At 31.6% G+C, this 14,478-nt stretch overlaps 3 protein-coding genes across 7 annotated transcripts in view; 1 reads left to right on the top strand and 2 right to left on the bottom strand.

Annotated features, from left to right (window-relative positions):
• Positions 1–199: 199 nt before the first annotated feature.
• LOC123014343 (actin-related protein 3) lies at positions 200–2,100 on the bottom strand. Its single transcript, XM_044413402.1, has 6 exons — positions 1,827–2,100; positions 1,587–1,767; positions 1,217–1,531; positions 601–1,137; positions 467–550; positions 200–413 (listed from the first exon to the last, which is right to left on the bottom strand). The coding sequence occupies exons 1-6, from the start codon at positions 1,868–1,870 to the stop codon at positions 318–320; spliced, it is 1,257 nt and encodes a 418-aa protein (XP_044269337.1). The 5' UTR covers positions 1,871–2,100; the 3' UTR covers positions 200–317.
• Positions 2,101–6,057: 3,957 nt separating this feature from the next.
• Positions 6,058–10,220, top strand: LOC123015031 (probable cytochrome P450 4aa1). 4 transcript variants are annotated; one of them, XM_044414448.1, is made up of 11 exons: positions 6,313–6,683; positions 6,788–6,851; positions 7,538–7,704; positions 7,773–7,970; positions 8,024–8,200; positions 8,251–8,302; positions 8,361–8,487; positions 8,535–8,672; positions 8,738–8,975; positions 9,095–9,274; positions 9,489–10,220. In XM_044414448.1, the coding sequence occupies exons 3-11, from the start codon at positions 7,545–7,547 to the stop codon at positions 9,650–9,652; spliced, it is 1,434 nt and encodes a 477-aa protein (XP_044270383.1). In that variant the 5' UTR covers positions 6,313–6,683; positions 6,788–6,851; positions 7,538–7,544; the 3' UTR covers positions 9,653–10,220. The 4 variants fall into 4 exon arrangements, with proteins under 4 accessions (XP_044270384.1, XP_044270385.1, XP_044270383.1 ...); XM_044414449.1 differs by lacking the exons at positions 6,313–6,683; positions 6,788–6,851 and adding an exon at positions 6,058–6,180; XM_044414450.1 differs by lacking the exon at positions 6,788–6,851 and having other exon boundaries at positions 6,312–6,683.
• A 26-nt stretch (positions 10,221–10,246) lies between these two features.
• The window catches only part of LOC123015027 (titin-like), a 65,016-nt gene continuing 60,784 nt past the window's right edge, over positions 10,247–14,478 (bottom strand). The window contains exons 25-32 of one of the 2 annotated variants that reach the window (XM_044414441.1): positions 14,141–14,303; positions 12,974–13,270; positions 12,634–12,925; positions 12,241–12,582; positions 12,035–12,187; positions 11,864–11,984; positions 11,126–11,690; positions 10,247–11,042 (exon numbers count right to left, since the gene is read on the bottom strand). In XM_044414441.1, the coding sequence (XP_044270376.1) occupies positions 10,447–11,042; positions 11,126–11,690; positions 11,864–11,984; positions 12,035–12,187; positions 12,241–12,582; positions 12,634–12,925; positions 12,974–13,270; positions 14,141–14,303 (2,529 nt within the window). In that variant the 3' untranslated portion in view covers positions 10,247–10,446. Of the gene's footprint in view, positions 11,043–11,125; positions 11,691–11,863; positions 11,985–12,034; positions 12,188–12,240; positions 12,583–12,633; positions 13,271–14,140; positions 14,304–14,478 lie in introns of both variants that reach the window. The other variant, XM_044414440.1, reaches the window with a different exon arrangement.

Here is a 14,478-nt window from a genome sequence, read left to right as displayed (position 1 = left end):
ATTTTATATATTTAATCGCATTTGAGGGCAAGAGACTTATTCCCCTTTTTTGGAAATGGTATTTGAGATGTAAAATATTACAATATACCGGGAACGGTCAAAAAGTCGTGAAATATCCTTGAACTGGAATTGGTTATAATGAGAAATTGAACGCTAACTTATTTCGGTGTTATTTTATATTTGATCAGGCAAATTTATAAGAACTAATATTTTATTAATTAAAATTAAATTTCACAAAACGATTAAAATATTATCTATAAATTTTATAATAAAAATGCACAATATAATAATATAGACAACTTAAGGAATTTATTTAATTATGTCATAGTTCCAAATACAGGATTGTGCCTGCAAATACTAGGTCCATATTCTTCATATGCGGCCTTTGTGTGGCAAACGGTATAAAATTCCGGCTGAAACACAAATTTCCCAATAATTAAAACCTTCAAAACAAGTGGCAAATTACCGTTGAAGCCAACATACTCCCTCCAAACCAAACAGCATACCGTTGCATATGATGAGAGACAACTTGAACATCAATAGGTTTAGGCTACAAATTAGTCCAATCAAAAACTATTTTCAGCAGACGCAATAGCAAACCTTCAATCTGCCACCTCCAAGAGTCTCGCTAAGCTTCAGCCTCGCATCGACTGTCTTCTTTATGTCCCTCTGCAACCGCCGCCCGAAGTCCTTAAACATGGTGGACCCCCCCGACAGAACAATGTTATTATACATGGGCCTCCGTACATCAATGGGACAATTTTGAATCACATCGTCTACGATTTGAGACAACGGAATGGTAAAATCCGGATTGGAAAATTCCGGATGAAAGAAAATCTCTGGTCCCAAAAACCTCTCGTAGCCAACGTCAACGCTGAAAGGCTGTTTGGTAACCGAGTTCATTCCTTCGTACTTTTTCATCCATTTAGCTGGGTCTGCGTCGTATTTCGCAAATTCTTTTGCAATGTCAGGACAAATGTAGCAATGTCTTTCTTTGATTGCTTTGGCGGTTTCAAGAGACTGTTCTGGGGGGATGCCGATTTCACGCTCGCGAAGAAGTGATTGGATGAAGTAGGTGATGTTGCGTCCGGCGATAGGAATGTGTTTGATACAACTACCGATGACGTAGCCTTCGGCCTAAAAAATCATTCAATTATTGTCAACTTTGTCAAAAAGCATTAATTTTTAAACTATCTCCTTAAAAATTCTCACTCACCACTGGAATAACGTGTGTGACACCGTCTCCACTGTCGATAACGATGCCAGTTAGAGTTCTTTCTTCAATACTACGGCCTACCCAACTGGCCGCTAAAGCTAAAACAGCTTGCACAGCAATGTATAAACCAGGTACATTGAACGATTCAAACATAATTTCGGCTGTATATTCCCTATTTTCGGGGGTGTTCAATGGTGGTTCAGTCAATAAAAAGTAATGATCTTCTGGTTCCGCTCGCAAGTATTTGAAAATACACTGTTCTAAAAACCTTTCCATCAAATCCCAATCTTCCACTAAACCGTGGCGAACAGGATACTTGAAAAACAAGTCGTTTAAGTAAAATCATTACAACGTAGAGAAAACGCTTTACTTTGACCGCATATCCAGTAGCTTCAAAGGCTTCATCGCCTATGAAGAAGTCTAGATCTTCAACACCTTTGCACAGTCTTCGACTGGATTGATCGCCGACTTTGGCGGTTTCTTTTATTGCTATAGCAGAGGGTATAATAAATTGTGGTTCTTTATTATTGGCGAAACCTAATTTGGTGTAACTGGAAATGAGGAAAGTTGTTGTTAATAATGTCAAAAGTTTGGTTATGAATGGACATACCCTGTGCCGACGTCGATAACACAAGCTGGTAACCTCCCAGTCATATTGACTATTATGTATTAATAAGAAAATAACAGATAATTTAGAAACTAATTTACTATTTGGCCGAGGAAATTAAATAAAAAAACCACACCTTTCGATATAATAAATGACAGTTTTTCAATCACTATCATAAACCAAACACACTCATCGGGAGGACAAACCGCACCTCCCGGGTGGAACAACTGCGCAAGACCTATCGTCAATCAAATCATTCATGTGTGTATTGTTAGTTTTCTACACTTATACAGTATGTCCCCGGATTGAGTTTACAAGAGGAAAAAATATATCTTTGTTTTACGCCAAAACTGCAAAGGGATAATAAACATAAACAAATGAGTGCTTGAAGAACCTTCTGCAACAAGTGCTTTATACTATTTTTTGTACATATTTTGTCGCTTTATATCATTTTATAAATTTAAAAACGAAAATTTTACTTTTTTCTTTTCTAGAGAATTTTGCGACGGTTGGCGACATTTATGTGGAATAATTTTAGGCGGCTGTAAAAAATAAAAATAATTCTTATTTTTACATTTAAAAATGAATTGTGAAGAAAGTCCGTCACTAAAATTAAATTAACGCCAACGACTTATTCCAGCACTCAAATGACGTCATTTGGGTGCTGGAATAGACTTATTCTAACACCGAAATAGAAAAAAAGTTCATTTTTCTCTTGATTTTGGACTTGAAAAGAAATACAATCGACAAAGATTACATTTTATAACTAAAATAAATATAAAAAATTCTCAAGAAAATTTTAACAATTTTACATTTTTGACCAGGTGCAGGTAAAAATAGGATATTAAAGTACAAGTTGCAGAAGGTATCTTATTCAAGCACAAATTTGAACTTCCTAAACGAGCTCCGTAGCGGCGATTTGAGGAACAAATGAGTGCTTGAAGAACCTTCTGCAACAAGTGCTTTATACTATTTTTTCTATTTTGCGGCTTTATATCATTTTATAAATTAAAAAACGAAAATTTATTTTTTTTTTCTAGAGAATTTTACGACGCTTGGCGACATCTAGGTATGTGGAATAATTTTAGGCGGCTCTACAAAATAAAAATAATTCATATTTTCACATTTGAAAATTAATTGTGAAGAAAGTCCGTCACTAAAATTAAATTAACGCCAACAACTTATTCCAGCACTCAAATGACATCATTTGGGTGCTGGAATAGACTTATTCTAACACCGAAATAGAAAAAATTGGTTTCATAACAATAGGACAAACTAATTTATACATATTTTATATTTTTAATTTTTGACACGTTTTAGGGAATAACAAAAATTAAAAGTTTGCAAGCGATTTTTGTATTTTTTTTGAACAAACTTCAAAAAAAAATAAAAAATATGACTTTTTTGTATACGTTTCCGAAAACAGCTGTTTTAGAAACACATTGAGTCTTTGTGAATTTATGTTTTGGGAGCCTTAACAAAAAAATGTTGTGTGTTACACGTATGTACCTAAAACGTTTTTACGGACTATATGCTCGGTTTCACTTCGTCCGTAAACAATAACGATTCGTCAGCAAAAACTGTGTTTTAGATACTTGTAAGTTACTCAGGTACTTGTAACAAAAATAACTATTTACAGCTTGTAACAAAACTAGTGCTATTTATTTGTTAAATTTTTAAACATTTCATTTCAAGACACAATTTTACAGTAACCTTTAAAACGTAAACTTTATTTTAAAGATCACAGAAAGCACAAAAAAGCTCTGTCACAAAAGATCTGTGAGAAAGACTACTTTACAGTGATCTGCAAAGAATAAAATTGGTTACTATGATAGCATTTTTTTTAACTAATAAGAATTGTGAATTTGTGTGTTTGGAAGCTTTAAGAAAAAAATGTTGTTTGTAACACGTACCTAAAACGTTTTTGCGGACTCATCTGCTATTCCATCCAGACTCGGTTTGACCTCGTCCGTAAACAGCAACGATTCGTCCGCAAAAACTGTGTTTTAGGTACTTGCAAGGTACTAGATGCTATGACATCAACTAATGCCTCAGGTACTTGTAACAAAAATAACTAAATTACAGCTTGTAACAAAACTAATTTCAAGACACAATTTTACAGTAACCTGTTAAAACGTAAACTTTATTTTAATGACCACAGAAGGCACAAAAAAGCTCTGTGACAAAAGATCTGTGAGAAAGACTACTTTACAGTAATCTGCAAAGAATAAATAAAAGTTAAAAAAAATTTTAATCTCAATTTTAATTTTTATTGGCTACCAATTATATGCACAGTATATTATGTAAAATGTCAAGTATTTTTGATCAGTAAAAATAATAAATGCACAGTAAAAATAAAAAATGCACAGTAAAACTAATTAATTAATTTTATCTACAATCACTCTATAAAGAGACTTTATTCCACAGTTTAGATGCGTACAATAAAGTAACTTTATTCCACTGTTAGTAACCAGCGCACCACGTAACAGCTTACTACGTTTAACAGAAAGCACATTTGGCTTAAAGTTTAAATGTCAATTTAATTTTTAATTAAGTTTGGAATAATTTGGGCTTGTATTGCAGTCGTGTGTTAGTCGCGTTTTATCCACTTAAGAAAATTAACCGCTCTCGCGGTTAAACATTCTTGCGTGGATAAAACGCTATCTAACACACTCTTACAATAAATAACTATTCCAGCATGTTCTCATTTAATACTACCAAGGATAAAATTTTGTCGGTCTATTTAAGAATCACCTATATTTGATTGGAAGACATTAAATTATTTTGCAACACATCAGTTACCGTATTACCGCGACTTTTGTTTTTGTACAGCTGCTACATTTATGTATCTTCATAAATTTTTAATAATTAATAATTATTTTTTCAGATTAAGTATTTGCTTTTTGTCGTTTTTTTCGAACTTCAACCAAATTACATAAAAACTGTGATTTTGTGTTAATTCAAATTACCCATTAAAAAAAATCTCGAATGTTCATCGATCAAATTACAAATTCAAAGTTAGTTTCTGATCTCATTTACATAACTACAAAAAAAAATTTAAATATTTAAATAACTATTAGCATAATCTGATCTTTAATTCTCAAATTAATATTTTCATATAACAAGACGATTTTGTAAGTAACGAAAAATTATGTTTGTTGTTGGGTTGTTTTTTGATTAGACTTTAGGTACTCACAATTTTTGAAACAAATTTAAAGTCAGCAATTTTTATAAAGTCATTAGCAATAATTATTTATAAAATATTTATTTATTTATTTATTTATAAAATAGAGAAATAAATATAAATAAGATTTTGCAACTCTTTTAAAATTTATATCGAGCGATCAAGATAATTTGTAATCGAGTCATTTTTGCATCCGAGAACGTATGTCTAATTGCACGTAAAACGTCAAATAAAATGACAAGTCGAAAGGTAAAACGGCAAAATAGGCTGGAATTAGTCGCCGACGTATAATAACACGAGTTGGACCGCTCTTTTTTGAAGGTAAATTATAAATTTAGTTATTAAAATAATCACTTTTTTCATCATGCCATTTTACCTTTCGACTTGTCATTTTACTTGATATTTTACAGACATACGTTTTCGAATCCAAGGATAACTCGATTACAAATTATCTTGATCGCTCGATAGAACCTCTAATCAACAAAATCATCAGCTATTTGAAGGGATCAGAATTGAAGTGAACCAAGTCTATATGCAATTTACACTGAAGATATTAATGTTTTAAATAGTTTTTTAAACAATAAATTTAAATGCGATTTATTTTTGCATTAATAGGTGGAAAAGTGTGTGCAACTATGGTTATAAATAACAGTAATAGGTCTTTTCATATGGTTCGTTTAGCCAAATAGAGAAAAAGTTTGTGATTTTTGTTCACTTTAGCCCTGAAGGCCAGTTTCATAATAGAATTAAAGGGACTTTACAAATAATATTGATTTAGAATGTGCTGATTACTACGGAGTTGGTGACAAAAATTTCACATTCTAAACCAACATTAATTTTAACTGGCCCTAAGTCACTCAATAATTTTTAAATAGTTTTATATTACTAAACTTTTGCCTTTTGCTTCAAAATTATGAAAAAATACTTATCTTCATAAGTAGACAACAAAACAATATCCCCATTCGTGTTATCCTGTTTTGGAAGAGGTACCTGCTACATCACATCTGCCTTGAGATCTTGAGAATCCACAGTTCTAAACAGAGCATTGGCCTGCAAACCAGATTTTCAAACTGTATGGCTCTGATTTTATAGCCGCATTACGTCATACAACAATTTTGAAAATTGTTTTAAGTAGCTCGAATTTTCCACTTGTTAAGTGAATTTTTCAAAAAGGTATGTGACTTTTTATCATTGTCCCAATAAGGAATAATTTTGGAAATTTATATGTTGGCTTTTTTTATTATTATTTGCATAGGTATATGTGAATAAATATAGATATCTATCTACATAGACAAACAGTCCAAATACAACCTTTTATTTTTTAGCTATAAATATTTAAAACAATATACAATAACATTATTTAGCTGAAAAATTGAAAAAAAAAAAAACAAAATAAAAATTTTGCAAATGAGACAATGTAATCAACTAAAACTTCTTTATGTTTTTACCTACAATAATATGAGACTGTATAATAAGATAAAAAAATGCTATAGGTATGCTTCTTGAAAGTAAATTATTTTTTATCTTCCTTATTACATTAAGAAATTTTAATTAAAAGTACTTTATTTTTTGTTGTTGTGTTTTTTTGTTTTTGACTTTAATTGGAAAACTGTTAACGAAGAAGAATCGTCCTTGTCCCAAACACCTTCCAAAGTAAATTGCAGCTCACGTTTAAGGTAAGCGTTGACAAAAATACAAAACGATATGGTAATAACAACACAGACAATAAATATCTTAAATGTTATTATATTTGCGTAGTTGAGTGTTTCGTATTTTAAAGAAAGAAAAATCTCCCCACAACGCAAAATAAATTAAATTTTGATACCAATTTCAAGTCAAGTAAGGTAAGTACCTACACCATTTTTACTTCTAATTTAACCCCTGATAAATATCTAACTGCTGTGGGTAGAAAAAATAAAAAGCTGCATTGATGCATTTTGTCTACAACGGAAACTTTCATTTCTCAGTATTTTGCCTTTTAACACCTTTATAAGTTTTTATTTTTATTTATAATCAAGTATTAAATGATGTAATTGACAATCAGTTAAGTTAAGAACACTATTGTGTTATTTTATTTCTGAAGATTAATAACTGTCATTTTCAAATGGCACTTACATCACGGAAGATTGCTCTTTTCAAAGTAAACTAATAAGAAGGAAGAACTCACTCATCTTTACAAAAATATACATTTTCTTTACACTTGCGTTACAACTGCATTTAATTATAATTAATTTAGATACTTTCACTAGTGACAAAGCATTTATTTAATTATTGTAACGCATTTTATGACATAAACAAAAAATATTTTTAGTTCACATCAGTCTTTTTAGTCTCCCCATTTTTATTAAATACATAGAACTGCTTCTTCTTGAAATAAAAATGTAAACTTGAATTAAAATCTAAAAAAAACTTTATTAATAATAATAAAAAGTCATTTTGAAGTGAAAGAAAAGATGAAGAATTTGTTAAACTTTTTTGTTTACATTTTTCTGAGAACATATTTAAATTTAAAATATTTTTTAATTTTCAGAGTAAAAATGTGGACCGATATATGCACTTATTTAGTTATATTATCAATTATGCTCATGTCCATTTATTTTAAAAATTATATCAGAAGTGTGTATTTGGCATTTCAACTTTCTGGACCTCCAGCAGTACCGTTTATAGGGAACGTACTCTTACTGAAAAATGACCGAAGTAAGTACCCTATTTGATAATAATTATCATTAAGTAAGTTACTCTAATCCAATGGTCTTATGTTGTAGAATTAGAAGAAATAGCCGAGAAGATGTCTGAAATCTACAGTCCATTTATGCGTTGTTGGTTATCAATATTTCCAATTTTTTTTATTTATGAACCAAAAGCCTTACAGATTATTCTAGGCACTAACAGATACACCACTAAAAATATATTTTATAACTGTTTACATAATGTGGTTGGTGATGGTCTTATAACTTCTTCTGGTAGGTAAATAACAACTAGGTACTTACAAAATGAACCGTATTGTTTGTTTTAGGTGAAATATGGAAACAACATCGAAAATTAATTCAACCGTACTTTCACATTAATGTTTTACGAGTGTTTTTTGACATATTTTTGAAATGGTCAATTGTTGTAGTCCACGATTTAGAAAATGAGACAGACGTTAATATTACTAAGTTTGCAAATAAATTTGTTTTTGATGTTCAGGAAGGTACAAAGTGGATAAAATAATTTGAAATAGTTTTGTAAATATTTTTTTAGAATCAATATTAGGCATTTCTGGGAAAAGATCAGAGTCATCTCCTTATAGAGGGTATTTCGTAACAATATATTTTTTATCGCAATGTTAAAATAAGTAAATAATCTTTCAGGGGGCAATTTCTGATGGTGCACAGAATTACAAGACCTTGGCTGCTTTTTAACACAATTTTCAAAAGAACCGACTTTTCAAAAGTGGAAGAAAATCAAAAAAATGTGCTACAGCAATATACAAAATCTGTAAGTACGACAAAGTTCATCTAAAATTTTACACGTTAACTGGCTAGATTTTAGACAGTAAAAGAACAAATTTAAACTGCACCGCTATGAATAATTTAATGAACATGTTGATGGAAATCTCGAACATGAATCCGGAATTTACAGATAATGATATTGTAAATGAAACTTCTACTTTTATGTTAGCAGTAAGTGTTTTTTTCATTTTGTAATTGTAATTATAATTGTTTGAAATACAATACAAGTATTTTAGGGACAAGATTCTGTGGGAGCTGCGTTATCATTCACATTATATTCTCTAGCCGCACATCAAGATATTCAAGAAAAAGTTTTGCAAGAGCTAAATGATATTTTCAAAGATGGAAATCAAGTAGTAACCTTTGAAGATGTTGCTGAAATGAAGTACTTGGAGCAATGTATTAAAGAAACTTTAAGACTGTATCCAAGTGTTCCAATGGTCACTCGAAAAGTGACTGAAGACATACCTTTAGGTATATTTTTTTTCTTTCTGCAAATAAATTAATGCCAAATTAAATTGTCCAAATGAAGTGTGGTTTCAAGCTGATTGTGTTTATACCCTAAACCTACATAACAAAGTTTTTTGTTTTAGGAAAATACACACTTCCAGCAGGAACAAATATTGTGATTTCTCCCTTCGTCACTCATAGATTACCACATGTGTTCCCTGATCCATTGAAGTTTGATCCTGATCGCTTTTCTGCGGAAAATAAAATAAAGATTCATCCATATGGATACATTCCCTTTAGCGCTGGACCTCGTAACTGTATCGGTAATGCTTTATTAATGATTTATTATTTAATTAAGTTTAAACCACCTAACTATTTAAGTTGCGTCAAAGTATTGATTCAATGTTGTTATACGAGTCATATGTTGTTTTCATTTTATTCTAAAATTGTTGGTAGCTATTTATCTCTCCGTATTTATAATTTTAACAAAAAGCTCTTAGAAGACTATAATAATATACCTGATTTATTCTTTTATAGGTTACAAATTTGCAATAATAGAATTGAAAACTGTAATCTCCCAAATATTAAGGAAATATCATGTGTCATTAGTCCCTGGACGAGAAAAATTAAATTTATCATATAGGATGACCTTGAAAGCCAAAAAAGGAATTTGGCTAAGGCTGAAGAAGAGGAGTGTGTAGAATATTAAAAATTTAATTTCCATAAAAATATTGTAAGCGGGATAGGATCTACAGAAGAATTAAAACCACTTTGATTAAAATGCAGAGCTTCATCTTCGTTAGAATTTAAAATAAAAAAATTTGAGATCAATAAATTGATAATGAATTTCAGCTTGTTGTTTAAATAATAAAAATATCTAATCGAGTATCTAATATTAAAAATAGTTTTGTTGTTTTGCTTGTAAGATTTTATTTTTTATTTGATTTTTGTAAAATGCATTTTTTAAATAAAATAGTATTGCTGATACATCGATACTACTCTGGTACTCTTTATCTATTCTTAAGTTTTTAGTCTTTAGTTTTAGCCTTTTATTCTACTTCCCATCTAATTTTTTAATGTTATTTTTTTGACTAGGTACGTTTTTATTAAGACATATCTTACGTTACTGTGGTCTTGCGTTTTAGATGTACGCCTTTATGTTTCTACCTACCTTTTGTTACTCTTAAAAATTTAAATTTTTTTAATATTATTAGAAACAGTCTCCCTATACCACCTGATCAAGTCATGTCAGCATTATCTTTAATTTTTTTGTATTTTTTAGTTAAAAAAAAATATAAACAGTAATAAATATAATTTATTTTAGTCATTGTTACATTAATATAGGTACATAATTGGAGGATACAACAGCTCTTTGAAAACACAAAACGTTAGAACAAGAGAGTAGACCTACCTCTAAATATTTATACATCTTAAAGCACTAATTACACAGAAGATAAAATTATATACATTAAACATAGGTACTAATACGCGTCAGTTAACTTTTTGGCGAATTCCAGAAAGCAGCAGCTTTCTGAAAACTTGCGCTTTTTGGTTTGTCTTTTCGATTTACGGCCGGCGATTTTGGACAAGTTTTTGAAATTTGATCATTCAATTGGTTCGAATTATTATGCTTGGACATGTAATATTCGTTTGACTGCTCTTTGGCTAAAACCGCTTGAGTTTTCCTCAAAAGAGACGGCGAAGGACACTTATATTTTACACTCGGAGGTTTCAAGTTATTAGTTTCGTTAGGAGACGATATTTTCTGAACTATTTTTTCAACAGTTGACTTAGAAGATATTTTATCGTTTCTATCATCTATAGCTTTGGGAGTTTTAGAAATACTTAACAATTTTTTGTGTTGCACTGGAGACGAAGCAGTTTTATTTAGCTTGTTATTAACTTCGAGCAGATTGATGGCGTCATTTTTTTCTGTTTTACTGGGTTTAGCTTGCTCTAATTTATTATTACTACTATCTACAGGTTTTGGGAGTGTGTCGATTTTGTCAAATTTCTTGATGGTTTTGGCCACGGATCGAGATGAATAGATGGGCAACCGTTTTAGGCTACCTGTCGAACTTGGTGATTTAGCTAAAAATAAAAACAAATAAGAAATAATTGACAATACAACAACTAACTAAAACCCCTCAAAACGCACACTAAAGCGTACTTACATTTTGAAGTCACTTTTTTGGTTAGTGTATCAATTTTACTTTCCAGTTTTAACACATCGGGTCTTTTGATTTCGTCAATTTTCTCAATTGGCTTAATACGACAAGCAGGACTCAAAATTATAGAAGTGTTAGAAACGAATTTCGGTGACGTTTCATTGTCTGAAATTTTACGTTGTGGTTCCGGTTCTTCATTGATAGGAAATTTCTTTCCCAAAAGAGGAGTAGATGTGCAAGAACTACTTGTCAAATGAGAGGAACAGTCACTCACTCCACTATCGCTACGTTCACTGTGAGCTCTAGTACGTATTACTTTTTTATTTTCCATTTCTTCAAACCCGTTTTCTTTAAATGAGTCCACATTATTGTTACATAAGACTTCTTCAGGTAAGGATTTAATCTCATTTTCAAATGGAGAAACACCGTTTGTGTTTTCTTCGTTAAGACTGGACATTTTTAAACCGGTTATCGATGGTCGAGGAGTACTAGGAGTTGAATTTGCTGAATTACGTCTACTTGCTGAAAGAGTCGCCATTCGTCCTAATGCGCGGATTGCGTTTCCGGTTTTCTAATAAGCAACACACAACACACATGCAAATAAAAGAAAAAACAAGAAAAACATGCTATTAGATGCATTAGCATCATGAAATGTCTGTTTTTTAAATTTAAGTAGGTATTTTAAATTCGTTCAACAAAACAATCTCTTCATATGCTAATATTAGTTAGTGAAAAACAGCATACCTGCCACTTGCGTCTTATTATAAATTTCTTGAGTTTATCAGTGGAGAGCACAACGGTATTTTTATGGCTTTCTGGGTCCAACCAAATGTGTTTTAGACACTGTTCGGCCGATAACCTATCTCTGAAATTTTTTAAGTTGGACTAAAAAGTGGTGATATTCGTTCAACTTACTCTCTTCTTTTGAGCAAAAGCGCGGCGATAAAATCTCTAGCATTCTGCGAGACTGTGTTAAAAGCCTCGTCTTCAAAGTCGTAATCTGCTCTGGTGATGTTGGCGAAAGTTTCAGCGTCATTGTCTCCCATAAATGGTGAAAGACCGGATAATCTGTAAACAATTAGGATAAGATTTCGAAGTTTCACTCCATAAATTTTAATTACAATACGTAACAGATGACACCCAAAGACCACATATCAGACTCGACTCCGATAGGCTCGTAATTTATTATTTCGGGTGGAATAAATTCCGGAGTACCGAAAAGTACTCGAATTGGTTTGTCAGGATTGAGTTTTTGGGCAAGACCAAAATCGATGATTTTGATTTCGTGCGAAGTTCGTGTGTGACACATGATGTTTTCCGGTTTTAGATCTAAATGAACTATGTTTTGACTATGCATATAAGCCACGCCTTCGCATATTTGGCGCATGAAGAGGATACAGTCTTTTTCAGTCAAAGTGAAATCATCGGCGACCACACGTTCGAATAATTCTCCGCCAGAGATACTGCAACAATAGAATCATTATTTCTGGCAAAAAAAGTACTCTAAGACGTACTATTCCGTCACCATGATCATTTCTTTGGGATTATCAAACGCTGCAGCGAGTTGTAAAAGTTTTTGGTGCCTTAAAAGATTCATAATATCGATCTCTTCCTGCACCTTATCTCTATCTTTGGAGGTCCTACACTTAATAAATTTAGCGGCGAGCTTTTGTAAACTCGTTTTATCCATAACTTTGTGGACGACGCCAAATCGCCCTTTTCCCAACTCTTCTAAAACTTCAAATCGCGATTTGAATTCCGGCCCAGGTTCTAGAGTGACAATTCGAGGTTCGAAGCCCGAATCAGCTAAAAATAATTTGTAAGAAATTCGTGTAAAACTTATTAGATTATTACTTTTTTCTTCTAAAAGTAAGGGATCAGACTCTTGACTAGGTTTGCTGTAACCGTGAACGTTTTGTGCACGTACTCGAAACAAGTATCGGGCCCCGAGTTGAAGTCCTTTGATTGTATATCTCAAAGAGTAACAATTTTCAGTCGCCGTTGACCAAACATCGCTGCCGGCGAGGGAATATTCGACGGCGAAACCGGTGACTATTTTTCCTCCGTCGTAAGGTGAGCTGCTCCACGCTACGGTGATGCTGTCCATGATAGCGGAGACGCATGGCTTTCCGCTTGGAGGGTCCGGGGGTCCTAGAACAACAACAAGATTATATTCGATGCAAACAATTTCTTAAGTTAACAGATAATTTAAAAATTTAATATATTTTCTATTTCAAATCTAAGTTCATTTCTATGCGTCCACTTTATGTGTAGGTAGGTATAATGAGGAAATACGCTGCAATTTTAAATGAGTTTTTTGTATTCAGAAAAAAAATTAATTAAACTAAAGAAAAAATTTACTACGTATCAAGGAAGTGTATTTAAAAAAACCCTTGGGTTATAATCACTAATTATGCACATAGCGCATACAACAGTTTATTTCAATTTAGCTCTCAAATATTAAAATTTTATAATAAAAAAATTAAGTATTTTTTTTAATCTTTATGCGTTTCTGCTACTAAGTAATATTTGCATTTTTTAGGTCTATCATTGTGCCAAACTGTTCCATCAAAAGTAAGCCGTAACATTGCAGTTTGTAGAAAAATGCTGTTGAAAAAAGAAAATACCAATCACAAACATCTTTTGTTCTTATAGAAATTCAATTATACTGTTGCTTGTGTGTGAGAGAAATGTGTAAATCAATTAGATTCAATAAATGGAATTAATAATAATGTAATAAGAAATAAAAAGTTGTTGTTAATTGTTCACGATTCATTGTTGATTTCTATCGTTCGTAATTAAGTACAGAAATCTGATACTATTGTCTCAGCAACTTAAACAATAGTTTCTTTTATTCCATTATACCTAGACGATTTATTTATTAATGGTATAATTTAGAGGGGAGTATCCTGTATTCATATCAAGCTGTTGTTGCTTGCCTATAAAATGTTGAAGTTTGCTTTTTACCGTCTTTCTAATTAAGGACAATAAAAGTTGGTCGAACATAGAATATAAAATTACCTTCAACTGAAACAGATGCGTAATTTGAATCGGCCCCGAAACGATTTTCCACGGAAACGTCGTATTTTCCGCTGTCGTCAGTGGTGATGTTTTGCAGCAACAGACAAGAAACGCCGTCGCCAGATGTGATACTGGTCCGTTCATCATTCTTTAATTCTTTACCCTGCAATAAAAAAAAGAAATTTTAAGTATATTTTTGTAAATGTAGAAGTTCAATTCTCAAATGCCCTTTACAATAACACGTGCAAATATAGAGTAATTTATTATATGGTTCATGATGTCATTTCTAGTTATTTATTTGCAACTTTGATTTATGCAGTAATAAAACAGATTTTGAC

Source organism: Tribolium madens, unplaced genomic scaffold (genome assembly GCF_015345945.1).
Source record: "Tribolium madens isolate multiple individuals breed KSU strain unplaced genomic scaffold, Tmad_KSU_1.1 Scaffold_97;HRSCAF=244;Tcas5.2_LG3a, whole genome shotgun sequence".
In the NCBI taxonomy this organism is placed as follows: Eukaryota; Metazoa; Arthropoda; class Insecta; order Coleoptera; family Tenebrionidae; genus Tribolium; species Tribolium madens.
This window is presented reverse-complemented; position numbering and strand designations above follow the sequence as displayed.

Bases quoted from the DNA above. Each gene is read 5' to 3' on its own strand.
- LOC123014343 (XM_044413402.1), bottom strand. From the start codon at position 1,870: ATGACTGGGAGGTTACCAGCTTGTGTTATCGACGTCGGCACAGG. The intron at 551-600 runs GTTTGCTATTGC...ACTAATTTGTAG, and splicing joins TTGGAGGTGGCAGATTGAAG to CCTAAACCTATTGATGTTCA. The intron at 414-466 runs GTAATTTGCCAC...TTTGTGTTTCAG, and splicing joins GGAGTATGTTGGCTTCAACG to CCGGAATTTTATACCGTTTG.
- LOC123015031 (XM_044414449.1), top strand. From the start codon at position 7,545: ATGTGGACCGATATATGCACTTATTTAGTTATATTATCAATTATGCTC. The intron at 7,705-7,772 runs GTAAGTACCCTA...CTTATGTTGTAG, and splicing joins CTTACTGAAAAATGACCGAA to AATTAGAAGAAATAGCCGAG. The intron at 9,275-9,488 runs GTAATGCTTTAT...ATTCTTTTATAG, and splicing joins TGGACCTCGTAACTGTATCG to GTTACAAATTTGCAATAATA.